At 29.3% G+C, this 21,919-nt stretch overlaps 1 protein-coding gene across 1 annotated transcript in view; it reads right to left on the bottom strand.

Moving 5' to 3' along the window:
• The window catches only part of LOC113373958, a 471,407-nt gene that overhangs the window by 175,572 nt on the left and 273,916 nt on the right, over nucleotides 1-21,919 (bottom strand). The window contains exons 7-8 of the mRNA XM_026614222.1: nucleotides 14,860-15,010; nucleotides 14,019-14,149 (exon numbers count right to left, since the gene is read on the bottom strand). Coding sequence (XP_026470007.1) covers nucleotides 14,019-14,149; nucleotides 14,860-15,010 — 282 coding nt within the window. The remainder of the gene's footprint in view (nucleotides 1-14,018; nucleotides 14,150-14,859; nucleotides 15,011-21,919) is intronic.

Raw genomic sequence — 21,919 nt, 5'->3', positions numbered from 1 at the left:
CAGATTGGTTTCAGAAAAGGAAGAGGCACCAGGGACGCTATTGGAATACTGAGGATAATGTCGGACAGATGTCTCGGCGTTAACGAGGACGTATGCTTCTGTTTTATAGATTGGCAGAAAGCTTTTGACAGAGTCAACTGGAGTATGCTTATGGGAATTTAAAATCTATTAACGAGGATTGGAGGGATCGTAGGCTGATTCAGAATCTGTATATGGGACAGAAAGTAAAGGTTCGAGTGAACCAGAGAGATACAAACAGCGTTGAAATAGGTAGAGGAGTGCCACAAGGTGATTCTATTCACCCTGTACGGAGAATGGCTCGTCAACGAGGCACTTGACGGCGCAGGAAATTTTTCGATTGGAGGAGAAGAATCACCACCATAAAGTACGCTGATGATCTAGTAGTGACATCGAAAAACCAAACCGAACTGCAAAACATGATGAACAGAATCGTCGAAGTGGATAGAAGGAAGGAATGGAATGGAAATCAACATAGACAAGTCGAAAGTGATGAGAATCACAAAAACAAATAACCCCCTGAGGATAACGGTAGAAGATCGAGAATTGGAAGACGTGGATCACTTCAAATACCTAGGAAGCATACTAACTAGAAACGGATACTGCACGAAAGAAATCAGGACAAGAATTGCAAGCGCCAAGGCGGCATTCATAAAGAAGAGAATACTACTGACAAATAAAAAAAATTGGGATAGAGAATAGTGGTAATGGGCTGAAGGACAAGGAAATCATTTGTTGTGGTGGCTCTCACACCATGGACCTGCCTTCGGGCAGACCACCATTTATTATTATTACTGTATACTCCTCCTAAACGATTATTCGGATTTTGATAAATATTTCTGAAGTTTGTTAAGGAAATTTTCTAGGATGTATGTGATTATAAAGTACTGCGATTTATGTGGAATATTGTAGAAATAAATGGAAAAAGTTGCAAAAATGATGTGTCATTGTTTGCATTAAAAATAAATGTAAACTATCATCTGACAAAAATTTCAATTTACTTATAAGTGGAATTCTGTATTAAGGCAATTAAGGCATCATGCCTTAAGGCAAATTGCTCGAACTTCCAGTACCGTAATGAAATAATAAAGAATTTACTCCGTATCTACAGAAGGGCTGCCTTGTCAGAAAACTAATAAACACGTCTTCCTGTCAAAACAAACCAACATTTGTTGAATCATTTTAATTGGATGCTCCATTCTTTAAAAAACCGAGTATACATTGTCCGCACTTTTTGCTCAGTATCTGAAAAGAAAGGCAGGACCTGTCTTTGCCAAAAACTAATCAGCCTATCAATAAGAATCAATTTATTTTGAAATCATTCAAATCGGTTGATCCGTGCTATCGAAAACGTTGACAAAAAATTGTACCGACGCATACATACACACATCCATTTTTTATAAGATATGCAAAAATTATTATTTTAGATTTTTTGACCATCACAATAACTTTCCCTACAGGAAGTTAATCATTTATGAAACTTTTCTGAAAAATTATGCAAATTGATACTTATTATCAAATAAACTGTCTCAGTCTTACTGTAACATTGAAAACCGAGAAATGTCAATTGCTCATATTTAGAAAATATCGTTTGTAATTTAGATGATATAAAGTTCAGTGTTTTAATGATATTTATTTATTGAATGATATTATAGCCAATATAGTGGTTTATACTGATCTTTACTTCATTGACTATCAGCATGCTAGTAAGATAGTATTATCACAGTTTATTAAGCAGACACTATAATAACATATCTATTGAAGAAAAATGCAACCTGTTGCAAAAACCATTTTGTTCATATGCAATATTGTAGAAATAAATGGAAAAAGTTGCAAAAAACGACATATTATTGTTTGCATGGAAAATAAATAAAAACTATCATCTGCCAAAATATTCAATTTACTTATGAATCTAGTCAATATTATAATATGTATAATAAATTTATGACTATGAATAAGAAAAATGAAATGTCTACATTATTATTGCCAAAAAGCAGCTGAGATGTGACAGAAAACAAAATAAGTACGGACAAAATGTCCATATATCGTAGTACGGACAAAATAACATATAGGGTAAGGACGTACCAAAATGCTAATTTTTAAGAAAGAAATTAACAATCAAATTCTGTTTGAGAAATTAGAACATGAAGCATGAATCCAAACGATATAATTATACAAGGTAACTTGTTTTCCAACAAATGCAAAGCCTCTTCTGCTTACAATTAGATCATTTGGTTTATTTTAGCAATAATATCTTGTATACTTAGAGTAGGAGTTATAAAACATTCACCTTTGACAGGTTTCATTTTTCTCATAGACCTGTAGTCCTTGCAATGTACTACAACGTCATTTTATCCAAATTTAAACAAAAATCAATAATTAATCAAAAATCCACCAAAGACGTGATAATTGCAATTAAATTGATCTTAAATACTGGTACACGAAAAACAAATATCAATAAATAGGCTTCTATAAAACATGAGAACAATCCACAAGATAAACTTTTCAAGGCTCATTTGAACTGACTACTGCGACAAGACTGTGACAATGACACTCAACATCTGACTGATTTGTAATTATGGCTTTCTTCATATTATACAGTAGTGGAAACGAATAAGGCCACTGTGCCATTTTGTTCATATGCACCATTTTTTCTGTATTTGCCCTACGTGTATGTCCCTCAATTGATTTTTGTAAACATATTTTATATTTAATGAAATCAAATATATTATTAAAGGTCGATAATTCTAAACAATATTTCTAATTTGAGATAAAACGTCAATAACAATAACAGCAATAAAAATTGGGCTAACTTATCGTTTTTCTTCTACTTCAACGTCATTTAACATCATTAGAAAATGGTACAAACTGTGGAGGCTAGAGATCAATGGCCAGAAATCATCCTACATCACTTTACACTCAAACACGAGACATGTCGACCTGTAGCTGTGAATGAAATAGAAGTCCATCAGGTCGAACACGTAAATTATCTAGGCATGCACCTGGACCGCAAACTGAATTGGAAAATTCACATAAAAAAAGGGTTGAGGAAAAGTTACATGAACTATATTGGTTAATGGATAGGAGATCCCATCTTTCTGTACACAACAAACTACTGGAATACAAGGTTGTACTTAAGCCGATTTGGACATATGGCATAGCACTTTGGGGCACCACTTCTAAGAATTTCGCACTCGAAGAAGACCCAAGCGAGTTGGCTAACGCACTGCTATCCACGAACACGACACGAAGACTCAAAAGAAATATATTTAGTGATTTAATTAGCTTTTAATTACCCGTGTCATATTACGTTACTTATTATAAAGAAGAAATATAACTGTGTATTTTTCACTATTTATATATCGATGTCATTTTTTATATATTATTGCCAAAATATTTACTTAATGTCTATGCAGGACAGTTGCAAATATATTGTTGAATGAAAGAAGCCTATCGTTTTTCTAAACTTAAATTTTATCTTAATTGTAAACGGCGATCAGAACCACGTGTTCTTAGAGCTGTGTTCCTGATTTGTTTTTTTTTTTTATATTTGATAATTCTGAAGTTCTAATAAATTTCATAAACAGTTTTCATTTTTTTCGTTTGATCAAATCTGATATGTTGCTGATCTGACAATCAAGCATATATAACTGGTTCATTAACACGATAAATCCTTAATATCTGACCCAAGCCAATCCCCAAGTTCTACCTTTCCCCTAATTCACAATTCTTCTCCGGTGTATTGTCAGCATCGCCTGCTGGTTTTGTGTCTGATCCTATCTTTTAGAAGATAGCCGCTGAGTGCTTCCGCGATGAATAACTCGGTTTAGTTGTGGAACTGAAATGAATTTTTGTTTCGTGCCATTCAAGTCCCCAGAGAAAAGCATTATTGCGACGCCGATTTAGATAACAAAGACGTATAACTATTAGCACGGAAAATATTATTAAGCGTCAATAGAGTTTTTTTTATATATGCAAATCGTGGTGCGAATGTTGTTCGAGCTAGATATAAACGAGGGCTTCGAGTATTACAAGTATTCTGCAAAAAATACAATATATTGTTTAAAAAAAATTTGCTATAAAGGCTTGCTAATAATGTAATCTTCTTTGTAAAGCCGGAATTTGTATTATTAGTCATTTTTCAAAAATAGTGTTAGTATTACCTTGAATTAAAAAAGATAAAATGGATATGCATACACGTGTGTGAATATATGTGTAAACCTCTTTTGTTGACCCTTCGTCGATGTTTTCTCAAAAAAGGCTAAGCCTATTTCAGACGTTTAAAAGCCATTCGACGTAACTTGATATGGACTAGCGTTGGTCACTTTTGCGCGACGATCAGCCAAGCCGTTTCTTTGTTATTTGCACAAAAGTGAAAATTTTCGTCCACGTTTTAGCCCGCAATTCTGTTTAATATTAAAAATTCAAATAATGTTTGAAAGATATTGGTTGGGAAAGATACCGATTAGTTTTTAGTAAAATTTTGCTGGCATGTCTCTTGTATTTGTAAACTGTTAAAATTTCTTTTTGTCAATTTTTTATTTTTTTTGACGATAGATATCATGGTCTTTTAGAACATACTTCATCAAAATTTAAAAGAACAAAAATTCATCCAAGTTTGAAAAAATATGACACTCAAAATTTGTGTCAGAAGTCGCTTTTGTATTTGACAACAAATCTAATCAGCAAATGAAGCCATGGAAACGCCTTGAGCAGGAGAAACCGCGATCAAGTCTGCGAGAAGATCGGTCAAGCCATTTTTTTTAATTAGCGAAAAAATAAGTCTACAAAATTCCTAGATGTATAAAAGTATATTACCATTAGTTGAATTGATAAAATAATATCAAGGGCCACGTACATAATATATGTAATCGTGCCAGTATTTTCTTATAGCAGATGCTCAATATTACACAAAATAATGTATTAAGTTTCTATAAAAAATATTTCGACGTTTTTCATAAAACTTAGTGTGAAAACGTTAATGAGAACAATAGCCTACAAAAATTAATTGAATTATATAAATACAATAAAACTTGAAAAAAAAGGGCTTCAATTTTAAGACATACAAGTACGGACCCGTGCAATTTAATAAATGTACATAATTACAGATAATATTTAAAATGTGTTTGAAAGATTAATTACAATTAGAAATTTTAATATTTTGATATAATTGAAAGCGAATTTTTTTTTTCGAAATGAACAGTTGAAAATTTTATTTATATATCTAAATCTCAATTTCGTTTAATTAAGTCAATTATTTCACATTTCGGGAAGATCGTACAACTTGCCTTAGGGTAAAATGCCACTTTTAACTAGTTAATATATTGATGACTGGTTTCATAAATACCTATATAAATGTTTATATTTTTAATCTATTTATTATGAGTACATTTGAAAAATTTATTGTCAATTATAATTCAGATATATTAAATTTAATACATATTGTATATTATAAAGTGCATCCAAACAGAAATAACATGAACTAAATATAACATCAATAATACAGATTTCGATAAAAGTCTTTCATATAATAAGAACAATAGCAAAGTTGAAATAGTTCTGATATTCAATATGTCGAAAATAACTAGAATAATAATACTCAGTCAATACGTGTAATCACTGTTTGCTAGAGTGGATATATCCTCAAGAAATAATTGACAGAGAGTTAGCAAACATATTGCTGTAACATTTATTTAGGAATAATAGAAATTATGGGAAAAATATATAGATTTTTGTAGAATATGAAAACCAGTTATTATTTATATGTAAAACACTTTCAAAATATCATGCAAATAATAAAAAAATTAGATTATAAAATTATTTGTTAATTTAGTTGTTAAAGGATTTGTTAAATTTTAGTTGTTATTTATTAAGTTACGATGTAGTTTATGGCAAAGTTTTGTGAAAACATGTAGATTAATTTCTCTCTTTGAATCATGTCGAACTTAGAAAGTGAATATAATTTGTTTGAAGAATAGATGCAAATTTCGAAAATGTATAATATTGGTATAGAACGAAAAATTAATTTAGGAATTGAATGAACAATTATAAAAACAGAATAAAAGTCGATCGTAATCAATTTACGTGTCATGTATACCCGCAAGGCCAGACGACCAGACTTAAAAGAAAAATACCTGGAGACCTAACATAGTTCAATTAACTATAATACATTCATCTTATTATAGTTGATTGTTTTTTCTGTTGTTTTTAGTTTTTTTTATTATATTTTAATTAGCTCAAGTAGATGCGTATCTATTTGTCATACAAACAATTTGAAGTAGAGCCGTAATATTTAAGTATGTTCTAAAAGACTATGATATCTATGGTAAAAAAAAATTCAAAAAAATTTTTTTAACAGTTTACAGTTACAAGAAGACATGTCAGCGAATTTTTACTGGGGTATCTACTAACTTGTAATCAACTATTTTTCCATATACTTGTCAGCTTTCTCTACTTAATGTAATTGAGAGTAATGATTGGCAGAATAAAACTGAATAAAAACATGCAAATTTATCAATAATACTGATTTTATTAACAGCGTTTTGGATGGATTGGATTCTTTATGAAATACAAAGAAATAATGGTTAGATAAAAATTTCCAACGCTTTTGTTTAAATTGAAAAGTACCAAGTGGATGTAACCAATAAGGGCTGAATTTTTACGAACATTATTTGCATTTCCAATGCTTCCCATAATTTGTGAGTACATTCGTTAATTACAATTTTTTTCTTTTATTTTAGATTTTATTTCACTCACTATGCTCGACATTGAAACTAATAACAATAAAAAATGAATCCTAGAATTATATAGTTTTTTAGTAGTAGAAAATGGCTACGGCGAGTGAGCGACTGAATCATATCGAAAACATTTTTGAAAAAAAGTAGTTATTAACCAAAAGCGAACAAAATATAAATTAAATAAATACCAAAGATTGTTTTTCAATTTGAACGCTTTAAATATTATTTATTTATAGAGCATGACTTAAGCAACCTTACCCTACATACTTTAAAAACATACTTTGTTCAACTGTTATTTCTAGAATAAATATTTTCGGTTACACAAAAAATAATAAATTCGATTTTCGATTGATGTCTTCCTATTCCGATTGATGTCTGTTGGTATAACTATATAGATCCAATATTTTTACACCCAGCCGATATCGGCTTCAAATTCAGCCCACATTAATTTATTTCTACATTGGGTTTCTAACATACATATAATAAGTATTATGATATTATGATTATGATGATTATGGGTTTAACTCGTATGATTTCATTCATTTCGGGTTCTAGTAATCAGTAGCTACCTATGAAGAATGTAATTGACAATTCTACGGCTTATCGTAGGCCAATCATCTTTTAGTATTTTGGACTACAAAATCTATTGTTATTCAAAGTTTTACCAAAATCGCCTTGAAAAGTTTTCAACTTTAAACATTGAAATACAAAGACTAAATGACTAAACAACCCAAGTCAATATCTTATAAACAGTTTTGAAACTTTTAAAATTGTATAAAAATTGTAGACTAGAAAGTGGAATAGATACTTCAAACCATTCTGCTAATTACGAAGAAACAGCGCGGTCGATCGGTGCACAAAACTGATAAACGTTAGTCCCTATCGAGTTAATGCCTTCAACAATTTTTAAATCAGTTTATCAGTTTTTGAGAAAACTGTCGACAAAACGTTGAAAATCTGTTAACACACACACATGCCTTTTCCAAACTTGGACACATTCGATTCAGAATTACTTTAAACATCGGGAGAAAATAAATTTACAAGCCGAGAAAATATGAAAAAAGTGTGCGCCTAAGGTTCACACGCGATTGAAGAAAAACTTATTTGCTACAGTACAAGATGAAATTTAAGTTAAAATAAATACATGATGTATTATAACATAACAATTTTGAATAATGTTTATTAGTAATATGGTAACACTCGTGATGCACACATTTTTAGTGTCAACCATTATACACATTTATACAATGAGAAATTATAAATTAAATATATTTATAATAGCATTAAAAATATGTATAATATTTAAAAACAATTATGTAATTAAAGTCATACTTCAAATATGACATGATCGGTTTGTCATTGTAATTAGCATTTAGAAATTCACCTATATTTGAGAAATGAAGTAATTACTGATTACCAAATTCTATAATATAAATTCACACAGTGGATTATGTTAAACAACGCCTAAACAAATATTGTTTTCGCAACTTCACTCATAATGTAATAATTGTGTTTGAAAAACTTCATGTAATTAAAATTGATATACATTCATTGACTGATGGTATTTTTTTTACTTTTTCGCTGGCGATATAATCTCATTCTTTTAGTAGCTGTAATATCTGTTTTGCGTAAAAAATATTTTCCATATCAATAACTCCAAAAATTTATTGTAACTACGAATAATATAAAAATTATTTCAATAAACTTGCTGCATTTGTTTTATGGGGACAAGGTAAAATATTTTTTTGATTCAGGCATTTTTCATTAAATCATCATTTGTACTACGATGTAACTTTAAAATGTTTATTTATCTATGCCGATTTCCTTGATATCGTTACGCATACAACGACAAATCTCTATTCACATACACGACGACTAATCACAATCGACCCGTATAGAAATGATATCATCGAGAGCGAATGACGAATCATTGGCATTCGACTTTTATTTTATCTTATCTGCCGTAACTCACTTCCGTTGCATTTTTACGGATTTACGAAGTTTTACTAAAAACATGCATAAATATTTGAAAGCATTGAATAAATAAAATTGGCATTAAGCTTCTGCACTATCATAAATCCAAACTATTATATAGTTCCAACAGATGAAATGAACCACTCGTTCAATAGATCGCACATCACACACTCCAGGAGCGCTCATGCGACGTTAAGATGAAAGATATGAACTTGTAGAACGTTTCAAGAGTCTTCTTATTCGCGATTCATTTCAAATCGACATCCTCGGACGTATATTCCCAAATGGCATCGAATAAAATTGCACGTAAATGTAGATAGACTAAATATGTAGAAGAAAACGTTACTTTTGAAACAAACTTCTTGAAATATGATGCTCTCACAGATAACTGTGTAAATACATGTGAGCGGTAAAAATATCATTTTGTCAATTTTCAAATCGAACTCTTTACCCAAAAAACATCAAATCAAAGAATAATTTTTTTGAAGTAAAACTTCTTTAGGCGCGACTAGGGCGTAAATCCGTACAAATGCAACGGAAGTGCGTTACGACAGACAAGAGTCGAGTGCCAATGATTCGTCATTCGCACTCGATGATATCATTTCTATACGGGTCGATTGTGATTAGCCGTCGCGTATGTGAATAGAGATCTGTCGTTGTATGAGTACCGGCGTCAACGTTTTATGCGTACCTATATCAACAAGGAAAGCGGCATAGATAAATAAACATTTTAAAATTGCATCGTAGTACAAATGTTGATTTAATGAAAAATGCCTAAATTAGAAGACTATTTTACCCTGTCCCCCGTAAATAATTAAAATGAAAATAATAAAACAAATGCAGCATTTGCGCCGTGTATGAAACATAAGTTTATTGAAATAATTTCTATATTATTTGCAGTTTCTATAAATCTTTGAAGTTATTGAAATGAAGAATATTTTTAGGCAAAACAAATATTACAGAAATTCATAGAATGAGATTATATCGCCAGCGAAAAAGTAACAAAAATACAAGCAGTCAATGAATGTATGTTAATTTTAATTACATGAAGTTCTTCAAGCACAATTACATGATGAGTGAAGTTGAAAAAACAATGTTTAGGCGTTGTTTAACATAATCCACTGTGTGAACAAAATTAATTATCAATCAGCAATCACTTCATTTCTCTAATGAAGGTTCATTTCTTAATGCTAATTACAATGACAAACCGATCATGTTATATTTTAAGTATGACTTGAATTACATTATTGTTTTTCAATATTATACATGTTTTTAATTTTATTATAAATATATAATTTATAATTTATAATTTATCATTATATAAATGTGTGTAATGGTTGACACTAATAAATATGTGCATCACGAGTGTTACCATATTACTAGTAAACATTATTCAAAATTGTTATATGATGCATTCAATTTTACTTAAATACCATCTTGCACCGTAGCAAATAAGCCTTACTTCAATCGCGTGTGAACTTTACGCGCACTCTTTTATATCTTTGCATTTCAAGATTTTCCGAATTTACATATCTTAAAAAAATGATATTGTGTGATATGAATGTTTGCATGTTTGGATAGATTTCGGACATGTTGCTGATGATTAAAATAATATATAAGAGTTAGGGACTATCTAAAACAGAGGTAAGTAGTTACAGGCGTTCTTTAAACGATATTAAAAAAAATTATAGTAATCGCAAAAACATCTATAATATATCCATATTTCAAAGGTTTCAAAACTTTTTGACATACTTTAAAAATGGCTGTATGCGTGTGTGTTTGTGTATGTATGTTCGGATACAATTTTTTCACAATTGGCATTTTTGGCACTTTTTGCCACAATTTCGAGCGCATAGATCAACCGATTTGAATGATTTAAAAAGCATTCGATTCCTACTGACGGGGAGACGTGCTGATTAGTTTTTGGCGAATACATGTGAACCGTTTCGAAGAAATGTGGTAAAAAGTGCCAAAAATGGTAATCTAGCTTTTAAAGTAGGGGAGCGTCCAATTTGAATTAATAAGAAACATTTTACTTGCATTGACGGGATGAATAATTGATTAAATTTTTGGGAAGGCAGATCCAGCGGTTTTGGACATACAAAGGAAAATTTAAAAATTAATAATATTTGGTGATCTAGAATGATCATTAGACATATATCTACATATCAAATTATCAGATACTTTATTGAGATTTTAATCACGAGAACTAATTTTGTTACAATTTTGTGGGGTTTAGTTCAAAGTTCAACAAATAGAAAAATTTTCAATTTTTTTTTTTAGGATTTTCAAAAATGCACAAGGTATACAACCTTTAAACATAAATTTTAAATATACAATCTTAAATTCATACATTATAATCATGCGCTAAAGACTTGATTTAAGTGTTTTGGAAGAGCACATTTGCTTTTAAGGTAACGGATATACGATCTGAAATAATTAAATTATATTTATATTGGTATAAAAAAGTAAATATATTTCGGAAAATATGCTTCTTTACATTTGACATTATACTTTTAAGAATGTTTATTCGAATAAAACACATTTTTTGAAAACCATTTTTTATATTTTTCGAACTTTTTCTGTAATTTGACGTAAACATCAGCTAATCGATTCTCGATAAATTTACTAAACTTCCATTTATCAATATGTGATAATAATAGATAGAAATTCATTCGCTCGACAAAGAAATTATTAATATCCATCTGTATAAGTTATTGATGATGTTTCGCTTTGTGAATAAATCGGAAATGGATGGATTCAATTATGCTGAGTCCGAAAATAACTTTGAGCTTTTACGAGTCAACATTGATGAAATATTTTGTGGGATAGACTCAAGTCAGCATATTGTTTCGAAACAAAATATATTTTGAGGCAAAGATGTAAGGCAGAAAAGATGAATAGGAAATAATGGAGAATATATGGTATTTAGAAAATAGATATGAATTAGTATATAATCACATTATTGTAGTGAGCAGCTTACAAATAATTATTACAGAATCAGCGTACTTAGACACAGAAAACTGTTGTATACGCTTTGCTTATAAAATTATTAAATTAATAATTAATTTATCCAGTATTGTTTGAATTTTGTAACATAAAGGAATGACATCCTATGTTAGTACCTCACAGCAGAAATCATTCTATAAAATACTACAAAAAATTTATCTCGTAAGTCATAATAACTTGACTTAATGATGCTAACAACAAAATTAAGATTTTGTAAGAAAAACTTGTGTATAAGTTTAAGTTGGCTAAAACTTATTTAGTGCCAAATATAACATTGTTCACATGTTGTATGTAGATGTGTTAAGACTTGAAGAGAATAAAATGAAATGGGCAAAGTTTTCGACGGTATTTTTATTATATGAAATACCTCAGTCTGATATTTTTTCTGGTTTCTTTTGTATAAACTACGTTTCCAACCCATAAAAGCTCACATATTTTTATACAAGGTGTAACACGTTGAGGTCGGTTTCTAACGTTATTCTCCTGAGAGTAAAAATGAAATGCCGCCTTTAGAGCAAACAGTTTTCAAGTTGTTCGGTAAAAGTTGCATTAAAACTTTGAATATTGATAAATTGTATACAAGATATTCATAGTATTTCAAAATCGATACGGCTCCATAAATACGTCTTTTTTTACTTCACAATTTTTTAGTAATTCAGTTTTCGTACATTGGTTTTTAATTGTGAGTCAATTACAACTATTTTACATTATATTTTCGTATGTAGATCAATGCACAAAAGTTGTATGTAAACAACAAGTTTTCATTAATATATTAAAAATTTGAAAATCAGTTGATCACAATAGTTTGTATAAAATATGAAAAAAAAAATTATATACCTTGCAAAATATTTATTTAATATATCTATTTAAATAGCTGAAATTTAATATATCTATTTAAAACTGCGCTCACAAGGCGCACGACATTTGACAAATTCTAATAATAACTTTAGAAGTATAATAAAAAAATGCGTTCTTACGCTCAGAATCAGAATGGATTTGGACTTTGGAATTTATGAAGATCTATAAATATATTTCTGATGAAATTAATTAATCCATGTAAAGTTGATCATGATATTTATGTACACTTATGATTATATCTATTGTATCTACTTATAATTATATTAAATATTATTTTTATTATTGTGTTACTATTATTAGCATAATATTATTATCATATATACAGAAAATGATTTTTGGCAAAATTCGTATTAATATTTAAAAAATACTAATAAATTTTCTCTTCATAAATTCATCTCATTATTAAGTCAATTTAAGTCAAATCAAATATCTATAACATATTAAAAAAATAAACTAATTTTCCTACTTGATTGTTTAATTGTATTTTTATTTAAAAATCATCTAGTTATATGCTCACTACAGCATAAAGATTTGAGTCACCACTGTAATAGTTGGTGAAGGATTGACATTGAAAATACTACGATAAATAAATATCATTTCCGAAATTTTTCTTTATTTTGAACAAGTAATTTAGGAGTTAAGTTGAAATAGTAATGAAAATAGTAAATGAATTGTGTAGAAGATTGTAAGGTAAACATATTGCTAATAATTAATGATTGTTCAACATGCCAATATCATATTTTCTTGAATTGATTTATCATTTTTATATATGTCACTGACTTCTCCTAAATGTCTACTTATCCGCAAGTACTCAATGTATCATATGAAATTGATAAATTGACAACGGTTTTATTGAAGTAAATTTGTTTTTTTTTGCTTTTTATTGTCATATTAATTGTCTGTTGTTCATGGCATAAAACCAAACTAAATTTGTGTTGTGCTTTAATTGTTAATGTCTAAATAAGTCTATTTTTTGTGAGAATTTTTTTGCATATTATAAAACTAGAAAAGTTTGTATTTTTTTGAAAAATAACGTACAAAAATACTTCTCAAAAACGAACATTTGTTAGTATCTAAAGTTCAAATCACTGTATTTTTTTCTTTGATTTAATTTAAACTGCAATGTACGAAAAGAGTTCTAAACTCTTAGCTGTCTAAATGTTCTATCAATTCAGATTATTTATCGTTCAAATTTACTATTTTCTTGTATTGACTAGAATCTCAATTTCGCTAAATGTTATTAAATACTTCTTCTCCCCGTAGCTAGTACATCATACGAGCGACCGTGAAATTCCTGAGGCAGTTTAATACTCGTTTCAGCTATTTGCTTAATACAGTTAAAACGTTCACGGGATTCATAACACATGACACGCGAGGCGTTAACGTTTAAATGACACTTAAGTGTTACACGTTTGTACTTACATTGTGGTACCAAGTGATGCGATGCTCCTTAGGATTAGCTCGTACATGGCATTCAAAGTACACGTCATCGCCCTCTTTAATGTCCTCAGGATTCAAAGTGCTGCCTAGTGTCAGTGTCACCAGGGGAGAGTCTGTGGGCAGACGATGGAATTTTTGTGTTAAGTGTTAAAATACAATTATTTTTATATTCACTGATTAAAATCCTATCATGTTATCACCTAATCAAATAGTACTATAATGTAGATGTGACCAAGTAGTGCGACCGCATAGGTCGTGCCAAAGCAATATTTTATGAACTGATACAGTTAAATAAAATTATTTAATTAACTAAGAAAATGAAACAGAAATAACAAAAAAGTAAGTAAAAGTGATCTGTAAAGTTTCTACTATTATTGTGAATTGTATTACTTTTACGGCAAAAATATTATTCTGATACTTTTTTCTTACTAGGGCTAATTTATATAATTTACTTGGCAAACATTTAGATATATTTAACAGGAAAAAATTGTTAAAATTATGTCAGAAGTTTTATTTTCAAACTTGAAATTTGGATATAAACTTTATAAGTCAAAAGTACAAGATCGCTCCACCGTACTCCGTAAGCTTGGTATGAAAATGATGAGCATGTGTTTATAAATAATTTATTTACATTATGTAACTAGAATACAGTTTATATGCCTGATTCATAGAGTTATTTTAAAAGATCAAATAATTAGTAAATCTGCAAAAGCATAAGCATTTTTCAGTAAATTGAAAAAAAAACTTCTTATAAGTCAGTAAGAGTTCTACGTACTAATATTAAATTTATAACATTCAAAGAAAATGTTTTTACTCCACTTACATAGAACATCCAGATGTATTGTATCTTCAAGTCCATGACCCGGCAGTCGCAAATTATCCCCTCGACACGACAGTTGAGTATTGTGGTCGTCTGGGGTAGGTGTAAAGGTCAAAGTTGACATTAACCATGTTGCATTCGATGCTTCCTCGATCTAGAATAAAGTATACTATTAACAAAATGTACTTATACTTATGTAAGACTTATTAAAATTCAACCCTTAGGCAATTTTTTAGAGATGATTAGTTTTTAAATGTAATTTATAATAAATTGTGTTATTATTTTATAATAAAATTTTCATTTTTTTATAGAACCTCTGAGAGAATCTACAATTCTAATACAAGCAAATTTGACTAAGTCATGCTGCATTAATTACAAACGTTAAACTAAGGCAAATCAAAAAACTATATTTCTAATTGCAGCCAGTGTTATGTGATAAATGATTAAATAGTGACGGTATAATTTACATCATTCACGGACGATCAAAAACGAATTAAGCTTATCACCTCAGAGTCTTTAATGCCCTTAATGCCATCTTTTCTCATTAATATTAACATTGTTTTGTCTAGACTACTCTATAAAAATGTCACAAATACTTAGAGTTTATCATATCAAGTTACACAAATAAATGATGAAAAACGTATAGAACGGGCTGAAAATATATTATTTTATATCTGAAATTGGTTGAGTGACAGGTCTGTCTCAAGTCTATTATATTACGTCTATGACTTAAAGAGATAAATTATTTGAGTTATATGCGTGTTCGTATATAAAATGATCTAAAAATTTATTTAGGTATTCAGAAAAATAATATAACTGACGAGATCGATTCTATAGCGTATCAGAAATATGATACTTAGTATCTTCGTTATTTGTAAATAGTTTTCAGTTTCTCATAAAAATAAAGTATACATTTATCTATTTATCTTCTAATAGCTTTTGATAAAAAATGATGAAAAATTGATAATGGAATTCTCTACATAAACTGCTGAAACGCATTATAGTTCAATAACAGAGTAGAGGCTATTCTGAAGATGTTACTAAAAGGATTCCTTAGATAGTTTATAAAGTTCCGCACAATACCGCACAATACTTGTGGATTTACTGCGACTTTAGAACAACATGAACGTCTTAATAATGTGGAAACTATTTGTAATGGCCATTGAGGCAATTATGTGGATGTATAAAACAGTAGTTCAAATGAAAATATAAAGTATATAGATGTAATGAAATATAAACGAGGTTTTTATTGATAAGATCGGAGGAATAAATTTTGCTACTTACAATTATATTCGATACCAATTAAAGTTATTAATTTTTATTATAAGTAGTATTAATATATATTAATGACAATATTGAAATTTCGATAGCTTTTTATAAATAAACGGCCTATCGTGGAGACGTAATATTTTGGTATGTTTTTTTTTAACTCTATGATATCTATTATCAACAAAGTTTTATAAATGTAGATCAACAAATAATTATGCAGAAACGGCCCGGCTGATATATACCAAATACTTATTATCACGATTACTATAGAAAAAAAGTAAAGCGGGTCCTAAAGGTCAGCGGGTTAAATAGTCCGAAATTAATATTTTAAAAACGAGTAAATTTATAAAAAGTTCAACAATGTTTGAAAGTAGAAGGCAAAAATGTATTACCAACGAGCTAAGCGACCACATTGTCCATTTTGTAACAATTTGTTTTTTTGCGTTGTGAGACTGTTCGTTTTTGAACGATTAGTTTGCGAAACTTAAATATAGTTATTTTTATGTTAGATTCGAGAATTTTATTTCTATAACTATAACTGTATGTGAAAGATGTATCCAGCAATCTTTTTAAAAAATGTACCGCTAAATTTAAGAGTTTCAAACGTACAGAAGTTGTATTCACATAAGTTGTAAAAATTTCAATAAGCCTATAAAAAGTTGTATTCACATAAGTTGTAAAAATTTCAATAAGATTATAATAAATTAATATTAATAAATTAGTAAGAGTTGATATTTTTTGTTACGTAAAAATTACGTTACGTGTTTGTTAAAAATACATCTTTAGATTATGATTTTTAATTTGTTCAACATGTACTTTGAGTTATTTGATCTATGTATCATATAACTAAAAAAAAGTAGAATAATAAATAATAAGCTATTATATCATTCTCATCACCTGACTCATTGCAAGAAAAGGGATTCAAAATAAAACTATGTAGACTTTCCAGCACATCATCGGCGAGTGCCGGTAATGTAATCATTATATCGTGTCTGAGAGGATAAGGAAAAATACGCTTTCACATTGCACACCTTTGAAAATTCTTCAGCAATTCTCACATAAATGAAAAATGATTTAATCATGAGCAGATTCTCGCAGCGTTGTATCTTTTCGTGAGATGCTTTCTAAGAAAATAAAGTTAGAAGTTTTGTCTAAAGTTCGCTACTAAATATTACAAAATATGATGAAAACTTATACGCTCGGAAGATATTTTTAATAAAATATGTGACAAAGTTTTGCATAACTCCTCAGTCTTTTTATTTTTCAGGAGAAATTGAATACAATGAGATTGGATAGAAATACTTATTGCATTTAGTTTAAAAAGTGCGACGGAAGTTTAATTAAATGACTGAGATGTATTTCAGTACACATTGAAATTAAGAATTTTTACGGTAATGTGAAATAAAGTTTTCATAGGTAGTATATTGAATTACAAAAAAGAAAATTATTAATTGGATTGTTTATTTAATTTTAAATCTTTATTATTTTTTAATTTTGAAAACTAGATTTTTTTCAAGCAGTCGGGTTGAGTAGCTTCTTTAGAGCCGGTAAAGCACTATAAATCTTGGTACGGAACCAATAAAAATGTGAACAAAACCTGTGCATATCAATATGTAAATTAAATTATTTCTGAATTATCTGACAATTTGATGTGCACACATCTAATGATCATTTTTTCCCATCAAATGATTTTGTTTTATCCCATACATCTCCAAAACCGCTGGATATGACTTCCCAAAAATGAATCAATTATTCGATTGATGATTTCGACGGATTTACCAATTTAAATAATTTTATTCCTATTGACAAAGAAACATGCTGATTAGTTCAAATAATTTTGGCAAAGATAGGTCCAACCGTTTCGAAAATGCGGGGCAAAAAATGCCATAAATGGCAATTCAATTTTTGAGAAAACGGAGCGGCCGATTTGAATTATTTAAAAAACATTTTACTTGTTTTCATGAAATGGAGAACTGTTTAAATTTATGGGAAAGCAGGACCAGCCAAATGCAATTTGACGGTTAAAAATGATCATTAAACATATGCGCATCAAATTATAAGATAAAAATGGAAATTTTTATATATCTTTACGTTTCAAAGGTTTCTAAACATTTTGGCATACCTTAGGAAAATTGGATGGATGTGTGTGTGTGTGCGGATACTAATTTTCGTCGACGATTTCGGGAACACGGATCAACCGATAAAACGGTAACTCAGTTTCTAAGAGAACGGGACGTCCGATTTTAATAATTCAAAAAATCATTTTATTTGTATTGACAAGATGAGAAACTGATCAAATTTTTGGATAGGCAGGTCTAGCGGTTATGGACTCTCAAAAAAAATAAGTTAAAAAAATATTTTGCGGTAAAAAATGTTTATTGGACTTATGGACATCAAATTATCAGGTATTTTATAGAGATTTTCATAATGTGTACGCATTTTGCGTGTTTTTTTTAGGTTCCGTATCAAGATTTTTTTTAGGTTCTATTACCAAGAACGGAATGTTCCAGTAATTCGCCTTAAGGCACGATGCCAAGCACCCCACTAGTTATAAAATATGTTTAACCGTTAGACTGCTGCGGGGCCTCTTCTTTAAAATATTCGCACAACACGATTGCCTTGAAAGAAAATTGAAAATTTTGAAAAAAAAATCAAAATATATTTTAAGAGTCAATTTCCTTCAAAAATTTTAATTTTAAATTTTAAAGCTTTTAAGAATTCTAAATTACAGTACGGAAAGCAATTTCCTCTACTTTCAACTATTTTTGTTAAAAAAATCCAGCAATTTGCCTGAAGGCACAATGCCATGCACCGTTAGTATTTATTCAAACATATGTTATACCACAATATCTAATTATTCAAGGATTTATTTTGTATACGTGTGATGTAATCTGTATCAATTCTCTGAAGCAAAGTTTTAAGTGCTGTCTCATCATAAGTAGATTTCTCTTTAAGGACGCATCGGAACGTTGTATTTCATTCACTATTTTTATTCATATTGTGCACGTTCGCAAACTCGTAGTTTTTGTTATTCAGGAAGCATCTAGAGATGTCAGAGTCCCTTAAGTTTCTGTACCAGCCATAAGCCCACAAGTAATATCAACACGTCCACTGACATTTTGCTTCACTTCTCCTCGTGCGGATACACGACGCTTCGGCGATTTGTTCTAGGCGGTCGAACATATGTTTCATAGTATTAATATCGAACGTATCGGGTTTTGTGTTTAACAAAAAAAATTGTAGCATTTATTGTAGAGTAGAACACGGTTATATTTATATTATTACACTATAAAGCTTTACCCGAAGAAATGTCTATAAAGTTTTACCACATCTCAACATTTCTTTTCAAGAACTTCTCACAACCATGTTTTTTAAGAATTGATTTCGGAATATATGTTTAAACGAGTTTTGTCTTCATTTCATTTCAGAAAAAATAAATTCTACAATTAAATAATTTAATATCAAAGGTTTATACTTGTAAACTTCCCGAAGGAGAAGTTTGTTTTCATAAAAAAATCCGATTCACTAATTTTATGTTTTCTCGATGTTTAAAGCCATCTCGTATGAATCAAGTAAGACCAAATTTGGTAAAAGTAAGTGTGTGTGTATGTGAACAGATTTTTTGCCGTAAATCGACGTTCTCTCAAAAACGGCTGGATCAATTTAAAGAATTTAAAAGCCATTTGATGTATTTCGATGAGGACTAGCGTTTATCAATAAAAATGCAAAAATAGTGAAAAACATTTCGCTCACGTTTTAGCTCGCAATTCTGAACCGTTTTTGAAAATTCAAAAACTATTCGAAAAATATTGGTTGGGAATCATGCTGATTAGTTTTTGGTAAAGATAGGCCGGGACGTTTTCTTGTAATAGTGTGCTAAAAAAATTTTTTTCCACGATTTTCATGATTTTTTTTGACGATAGATACCATAGTCTTATAGATCATACTAAAATATTACGGCCCTACGACAAGTCGTTTAAATTTAAATATTTGTCAAAGTTTGCAAAAATTAGTATCGTTTTTTGGCGTTTGTCACAATTGGACCTTTCATCGATGATTGCTCAGAAACGACTGAACCGATTTCAGAAATTTAAATGGCATTTGATGAATCTCGACAAGGATTATCATTTCTTGGTATTGTGTGACGATCAGTCAAGCCGTTTCTTTGTAATTTAGAAAAAAGTGTTAAGCTTTTCGTCGGCATTTAAGCTAATACTACCGAATCGATTATAAAAAATCTTAGAGAAGATATCAATTGGGAATAATGCTGATTAGTTTTGGGTGAAAATTTATCGAGCCGTTTTCTTGTAATTAACTGTTGAAAGATAAAATTAAGCCGATTTTTATGGAACTTTTTTTGACGATATATATCATAGTCATAGGACTTAGTGAAATATTGCGGCCTTACGACAAGTAGTTTAATTCTAAAAATTCATCAAAGTTTAAAAAAATGAGTAGTTTTTTTGGCGTTGGTTAAAATTAAATTTAGACGATTTACTTGGTAGAGTAAATGAGGTTGATAGAGTACTTGGTCTTAATCAACATACTAAACTAATAAAGTCCTACAGAAACTGGTTCAATTATAAAAATGGTTGATTTTTAAAAATTTGCTTTTAGAAAATACTTCGAGTCAAAGTGTTCGTTCGTTTTCAATTATGTGTAATAAATCCACTCGGAATACTTTTAATCATTCGAAAATTAATTTATTTTTTATTGATTAATTCGATTATTTACACATATCAGGAAGTTCATGTAACTTGCCTCAAGACAAAATACCAATACCAACTAGTTCATATATAGAAAGGTCTGATTCTCGCAATTATTTACTACTATTCTTATATAAGGTAGAGCGGAGCACAAAGTACCAATTTAAACTTTAGAAATTCTATTATAAAAATTAAACTACTACTTCACAACAAATAACACAAACCAAACAAATAACTACATCACTATGTTCCCTAAAACTTATTTTTTGTCATTTTTTTCAAAAATTTCTCATCTTTTTACTCCATAAGCGGGGTAATGGGCAAACAGATCTAATGCATTAAAGGCATTTTAAAAAATAATAGCAACATTGTTCCATCAATGCAAACTATAAATTTTCGAGTACATTTCTTACAGACATACAATCTATAAAACTTTGATCTAGTACTTCGTCAGAAATATACAATAGCAGAGATTGAATAACTATTTATTTAATTATTTCTAAAAAAATAACTTTGTTTTACTAATGTTATTTTAAATTTACATTTTTCACAAGATAAAAGGTAAAGGTTTAGTTGGTCCTTGTTCCCGACCCACGTGTAAGCTTTTATAGAGATTATAATAAAAAATCTAACTCAAAATTAACAACACATATTTCAAAACTATTATGTAAAGTATACTTGAAAATTATATTAAAGTTATGTTGCCTTAACAACAGTGTAGACAACCAAAAACACCAACATCGGAAGAAAATACTTCTGTTTTGGATTTTGAAACATTGCCGTTTTTCTACCTATAGCAAAATCTTAAGAATCAAGGTGAAGGCTGGTTATCTTTTTCCGTCTACTTTCAAATATTTTTGTTAAAATCTTCCTAACTTTACTTGTTTTTGAGATATTGCTTTTGGCGGTAGACCTTTTCACGTGCGGACCTCTAAGTCTTGGTCTATCCTACATAAAAATATTTTTATTTAATTTAGTTAAAAAAATATAATAAAACGAATACATTCCAAGTATGAAAATTATACATTTCATGAAATAATTTAAAAAAAATATTTACTGAAAAATTCAATATTTTAAAATTTTTATGT

This window comes from Ctenocephalides felis, unplaced genomic scaffold, assembly GCF_003426905.1.
Source record: "Ctenocephalides felis isolate EL2017-DRISC unplaced genomic scaffold, ASM342690v1 CF-g0.4_SCAFFOLD_01604, whole genome shotgun sequence".
Lineage (NCBI taxonomy): Eukaryota > Metazoa > Arthropoda > Insecta > Siphonaptera > Pulicidae > Ctenocephalides > Ctenocephalides felis.
The sequence above is the reverse complement of the archived record's forward strand: the minus strand, read 5'-3'. Positions and strand labels throughout refer to the sequence as shown.